The sequence below is a fragment of the Gavialis gangeticus genome, unplaced genomic scaffold, assembly GCF_001723915.1.
Source record: "Gavialis gangeticus isolate Ggan-Ray unplaced genomic scaffold, GavGan_comp1, whole genome shotgun sequence".
Lineage (NCBI taxonomy): Eukaryota > Metazoa > Chordata > Crocodylia > Gavialidae > Gavialis > Gavialis gangeticus.
Genome location: NW_017729029.1, coordinates 16,761,344 through 16,767,557, shown reverse-complemented (window position 1 = coordinate 16,767,557; position 6,214 = coordinate 16,761,344). Strand labels below are relative to the sequence as shown.

General features: G+C 49.5%; 1 protein-coding gene across 5 annotated transcripts in view; it reads right to left on the bottom strand.

Annotated features, from left to right (window-relative positions):
* SYTL4 (synaptotagmin like 4) overlaps window positions 1-6,214 on the bottom strand; it is a 31,759-nt gene that overhangs the window by 16,082 nt on the left and 9,463 nt on the right. For 3 of the 5 annotated variants that reach the window (XM_019521351.1, XM_019521350.1, XM_019521349.1), the window contains exons 2-6: window positions 3,385-3,545; window positions 2,897-3,112; window positions 2,077-2,186; window positions 1,724-1,838; window positions 391-504 (exon numbers count right to left, since the gene is read on the bottom strand). In XM_019521351.1, coding sequence (XP_019376896.1) covers window positions 391-504; window positions 1,724-1,838; window positions 2,077-2,186; window positions 2,897-3,112; window positions 3,385-3,494 — 665 coding nt within the window. In that variant the 5' untranslated portion in view covers window positions 3,495-3,545. Of the gene's footprint in view, window positions 1-390; window positions 505-1,723; window positions 1,839-2,076; window positions 2,187-2,896; window positions 3,113-3,384; window positions 3,757-6,214 lie in introns of those variants that run through there. The other 2 variants (XM_019521348.1, XM_019521352.1) reach the window with 2 other exon arrangements.

The following is a 6,214-nucleotide window of genomic DNA, read 5'->3' as shown; positions in this document are numbered from 1 at the left end:
ATTAACTGCCTGTAGGGGGAGCCATCACCAAGTCCCAAGAACATGTGACAGATGATGAAGCAGAGGCTGGTTCATGGCTTGCTTTCAGACACCCCAATACTAGCTATTTCTGAAGAAATGAGCTTCTCTCCTACCTCAAACTGAATGGATTCTCTAAACTGCCATTTGAATAGGTGGAGGGAAGAAACAAAGATATCAGCAGGAGACAACCCAGGAGCTGGGAAGAGGACATACCCAACCCCTCCCAGGGCAACATTTCTGAGCCAGTCTCAAGGGTCCTGGAACCTCGCCAGCTTATTTCTCATACAAGTCCCATTGCCCTCTAACAAGGACCTTTAGGCTTGACTACTGGCACTCCCCTGCTACAGCACAGGTACCAGATCTTCTAACCTGGAGCTAGCAGCCATGCCAATGGAGCCAGGTCTGTACCCATCCAGGCTCATGTTTTCCATGGACTCCGTATCACTCTTTGCATCTCGTGGAACTGAGGCTTCAGAAGGCAAACTGAAGAGACAAGACTTATGTCTGTCAACTGGCAGGGAGGATCACTCAACTGTAGCACAAGAGGCAACCTCTAGCAAGACACAGAAAGAGAGGGGGGCTGGGCTGCCAGCCAGTACCTTATTAGTCGTGCCAGTGCTGCTCCCTCCCTCCCCAGAGTCTGGGGGAGGACACTAGATACTGACCACAGAGAAATTAAGGAGACTCAAGCCACAGCTTATAAAACAGTGGATTTACCATTAAAAAGCGATAGATACAATAAAATCCATCTGAATTGGCCACCATAATGATCACAAAAAGCTAGGTTGGTTTGGAGATCTGCTAAAGCCCTTGGGAAGGCTCCCCTGGAGGGATGAGGTGCGAGAGAAGTCAGTCACCGGTGACAAAGCTTAATGTTTAACAGTATCCAAGAGATCCCTGAAACTGAGTATCAAGCAGCAGAGGCAGCTTCCAAAAGGCAGTATCTACTTCCAGTGCACCCCCGGTACTTTATAGTTATGGATACACTCCCATAACTGAAGTCATTGGACTAAAACACATCTCCAATGGTTCATTCCTTCAGGGGCAGCAGACCACAGTTCAGCTCCAAGCCATGTGATCAAGGGTCACTTGCGACTGGGGTGGTATGAAGCTACTGCACAGCAGTGAGAAGTGACAGAGAAAAGAGTCTATGGTTGCCTGGTTGTGCCTGCATCCCACATACCAAGGAAGGCAACACTAGTGGATGGGCCTGCCTGAAGGAACAGGGCTGGACTAATGGATAAAGTGTACCCCTTCCACAATCCAAAGCTCTGCCAATCTTGGAGGAGATATTGGAGAAGACAAGTCAGGGCCAGGAAAGTCTGGAACTACATCCTCCTATACCAGTGGTAAGGCAACCCAACGCATCAAGTTTTAAGCAAAGAAAAGAGCTTCTGCAGTCATGTGTTCGGCAAGGCTTAGGTTCTATTATTATTTCTAGTATCAGTCACCCCTCCCTGAACCAAAGCCAATGCTACCTTCTGCTACTGTCAAGGCTCTCTTCCCTGAAGAGGCTAGCCTTTCTTATCCCACTGTACTGCTCCACGCACATGGAATGCAAGCTAAGCTGGGATGCAATTCCCAGGTACCAGGGAAACAAGAGGGTGGGAAAGCCGGTACATAGGAAAATTCTTGAGCTGAAGAGTGCCCCTTCTCCCTGTTGGGAGAAACAGGCATTTTTGCAGAGCAGACATGGCCTCACCTGGGTCCCTTCTGTCTGTCCTGGGGACTCTTCTGCCAGGTGGCAGGGGAGTTCTTGGGATCAACCTGTTGTGCCTGCTGGAGAAGCGTTTGTCCCACCGTCTCCCTTTTGCTAGCTGAGAGAGAAGGAGGGACACCAGGCTGACCCCAAAGCTGCCTAGAAACCTCCCACATCCAAACCCATCATCACTCAGGGACACCCAAACAAGAACCCACTCCCCCCTTCAAAATTGGAGAGCCCTCAAAGGGTAAAATAGGAGTCATTTGCAGGGTTACGCTGCACAGCCCATTACCCAGCCCACACTGATGCTCTCCACCATGGACCTCTCCCCTCACCAGTGTGACTGCACCTACCTGCAGGTTTATGCCTAAGAGACAATCGCACTACGTCACTCCCCGGCCTGTTTGCAAAGCGATTGACCCGCTGATCATAAAACCAGTCGCCAGTTGCTTTCTTCAGCTCTCTGCCAGGGGAAAGGGGAAATTAGAGGCTGCTCTTACCATACACAAAGGTCAGCACTCTGCCCCATCACTCTACCAGCCCAAAAGGGAACATTTAGGCAGCAAAGTCAAGAAGTACAGAGACAAGATCCCAGTCTTATGGGGCTGACATGCTAGCTTACACAGCTTATGGACTCAACTGCCCCAGAGCCAAGAAGCCAGGGTCAGCCCCAGCAGGGTTAGCCAAAGTCACAGCTTTCACAGAGAGACAGGAATAAGCAGATTCTGGGTGCAAAATCTGCATGAGACTCTCCCAAGGAGCTGCAGCAGAAGCAGCTGTGGGGCAAGCCACAGGAGAGAGAGGACCAGTCACAAGGAAAACGAGACAGAGGGTAAGGCAGGGGAAGGGGGAAGTTTGTATTCTACATGTGAGGAGCAAGTAGTGGACAGAAGCATGGTCTGGACAACATGGGACTATGAAGTCCAAGACAAGGAAAGAAAGGAACAAGCCAAGACAGGACAGAGCCAAGACTCCTGGCAGAGGGAGTGGAGAAAGGCAGGTTCTAGAGACAGAGGAAGCCATGAGGACTTTGTTGCATACAGGAGCGGTGTCTGTCATGGCACTGGGGTTACAAGTCTGGATGGCCACTGGTGGGGAGGGAATAGGCAAGGAGACAGCAGTGGTCAGGGCTCTGAAGTGCTCAGCACAGCCCCCTCACAGGCTCACACTCACGCCTCCTTGATGCAGACTTTGCAACGCCAGGTGCTGTTGATGCTGTAGGAGCGGCAGTCCCGACACACCAGGTGGTTGCAGCCACGACAGGTATTGGCCTTGGGGCTCACTCGGCCCAGACTCTGCTGGCACCGGGCACAGGTCCGCTCGCTATAGCGCTGGCTACTCCTCTTGGCCCCTTTGCGCCGGATCTCCAGCAGCTCATTCTTCAGCCGCCTGTTCAGACCCAAAAGCCAGGAATAGTTAAAACTCAAAGAGAAAATGCCCATGACACCAGTTGATACAACCTCTTCCTTGGAAGCCAGCTTGAGCAAAGCTGTACTGCCTACCCCATTCACCCTCACCCAGGAAGGTGGACACATAGCACATCATGCCCAGTTGCATGATCCCTGACCCCCTCTACCTTGCCATTGTTGGCAAAACCTAACAGAGCAGGAACTGAAGGGGGAGACTGAAGGACAAGTTCTGCCTCCCCTCCATGCTCTCACCTGATCCGCCTCTCTTCAGCTTTCCGCAGCTCCTCATCCCGCTGCAAGACCTGCAAGATCAAATCCCTCTCCGTGTCCGACAGGAAAGACAGGTCAACAGCCTCCGACATGGCTTCTCTGGAGCTGCCCGCCCTTTTTCAAAGCAGGTGGCCTCCTCCAAGCTAGAAGCAAACGAGCAAGTTCATATAGTCAGGTGCTACACTGCTGCATGCCTCTAGCACACACTGCACTGGTCTGAGCAGAGACCCTCCCCAAACCCCCAAATGCAGTCAAACTGACCCAGTATTTATCATAGGTTTGGCCCTGCAGTTCCTTCACCTCACAGCAAGTCTGTCTACACAGGAGTCTATGTTGCTACATGCATCAGGCTCTTCATCTCCTCCCCCTCCATTCCTGGGGCACTGCCTCTGCTGCCCTCTCAGCTACCTACAAGGCACATCAGTGTGTTCTGGCACTCCAGTACTTTGCATGTGCCTTAACACACCCTTGGGGGAGCATTAGGCAGTTATGTCAATTCACCAACAGGCTTGGGGGGGGGTGGAGGTTGTCCCCCGCATCCAACATTGTCAGGACCATTGGGGGGGTGGGGGGAGGGGAGAGCAGGAGTAGGATGGAATAGATTTTAGAATTGGCGCTGCCCCTCCCCTTTCTAGCAGCTTGAAAGTGCCTGGATAGTCATGACTTTCTAAGCTTCTGATCTTCCCATACCTGAAGAAGCTACTGTGCATCTAGTGAACTAGCAGTAGGTAGCTACTTCTAACCTGTAGATTCTAGCCCATGAGGTTTCTCCTTTTGGCCCCACTGATGGGCAGGACTTGGAACAGATTTTTTTTTTTTTTAAGTCTCCCATCCAGAAGCTGCAGAGGCAGCAAGGAGTGATAAGCAGTTGCTTGTGCTTTATAACAGACTATCTACAAAGCTTGCCCTGATCAAGTTGCTTTCTTTCCCAGAGCAGCACAATACATCAGACACACTGCACAGAAGGAGCAAGCCAGAAAGAGCATTTAGAAGCATCCATCTCCCTTTGGCTCTGAAGTACACACACACACACACACACATTACAACCCATTACACTGAAAAGCAGCGCTGCCACTATGTTTGTCAGTCTTAACTGAATCACTTCCTGAACTGAGCTCCTGCTGTTCACAGAGCATTCCTTTCAAGTACAACCAGCAGAAAGTTTGCCTTTCTGCAATGCTGTCCGGAAGGGACCTTCCTGCTTCCTGAATGATACCACAGCCATGGCTATGGTTACAGACCCACTGAGATTCCACAGGGCAACAGGGATTAGAGGTCAGTGGAACAGGAGGCAAGTCTTGTTTTAAGATGCATTAAACTTAGCACCCCCTCTTTTTCTTTTTTTTTTAAAAGGGCCAGCATGAGATACAGCAGAGGCTTGGTAACAGCACGAAGTGAAAGGTAAACCCACTGTTGAGGACTGCTGTTCTCATGGACACCAAGCAAAACTAAGTTGTTGTGTTAGAGTTTTACTGTATCCCATGCAAAATCTTCTGAACTGCAGTTTACATATTGTGTGTGTATAAAGAATCAACTCCCATGAACTCCCCTGCCTCATAATCCTTTAGGGTACCCTTAAAGTTTCTAGTTCAATTTTCTCTGACTTTTAACTAAACAGCCACTATCTTCTCCCCACCCTTCTTTTCAGTCTAAGTAATATTCTTAAAAAAAAAGAAAGAACAAAAAAAAAAACCCAACAGATGTTCTATGGGACTAGGTTCAGAATGAAAAACCCAATTTAACCTGGAAGTTTTGCCTCCCCTATTATTTTCAAGTTAAAACAAAAATAATCGTTTAAAAAAACCCCACTGAAATCACAAGAAATATTACCCGAGTTTTAAAGAACTCTCTGACGTTTAGATGATTTAGATGTATGTGATAAATGGAAAATAAAATGGATAATTGTATTATTGTTTTTGTGGAATAAGATGCAAAACAGAAAATAACATCTACATTTAAAATTAATCAACCACACATCAGGTGCTCTTCACTCAGGCTGCTAAATTTAACAGGGGTTTTAAAACTGACTTGTTCTATTAATATGGACCAAAACTAAAAACCGTTTCATAAAAAATAAAAGACTAGACCTAGAAACCTAAGAACAGGAAAGAACTAGCTGGTATACTAAAGAAACCTATTCCAGCAGTTTCTTCAAAGTCTTTCTGAAATAATCCCACATCCAGGAATGAGACTCTAAAGTGTGCTCCATACAGCCCCTCTACCATCAATTCTGTTACCACAGTAAGCAAAATACAGCAGGGTTTTCTACTGGCTCAGGTTAACCTGCTTACCCTGCCCTACTTCACCAATAACAAGCCCTACCCAGGGTACTGCCTCTGGCTCCAAGTGCCACAACAGAATTATTTCTGTGCTTAGATTTCCCTCCTCCTGACACCCCACTGGATCCATCAGCCACAACGATCTTAGCTAAGATAGAGGGGTAGTAGATCACATCCAGAAGTACAGCCGTGCTGGCCATGTCCATGCTTAGGGCATCCCCGCGTTCTGGGGACCCTGGTGAAAGACAGGAGCTTCGATATCCCAGGAGACAAGTGGACTTCAGCAACGCCCCCGTCTTGTCCCCTTTCCAGCGTGGCAACCCTTAGCCAGATACAGGGGCCATTTGCAAATGCAAACAGCCCTTAGCCCGAGAACGAGAAGCAACGCCCCAGGCTCCGCTTCCTTCCCACCCAGGTGAGCTGCGCCCTGCTGCAGACAAGAGCCAAGCGGACCCGGCCGGGAAGCGCCTCCCCGGCCTCGCGCTCCGGCTGCGGGGAGTCGGGCGGGCCCCGCCGGGGCGCACAGCGGGCCC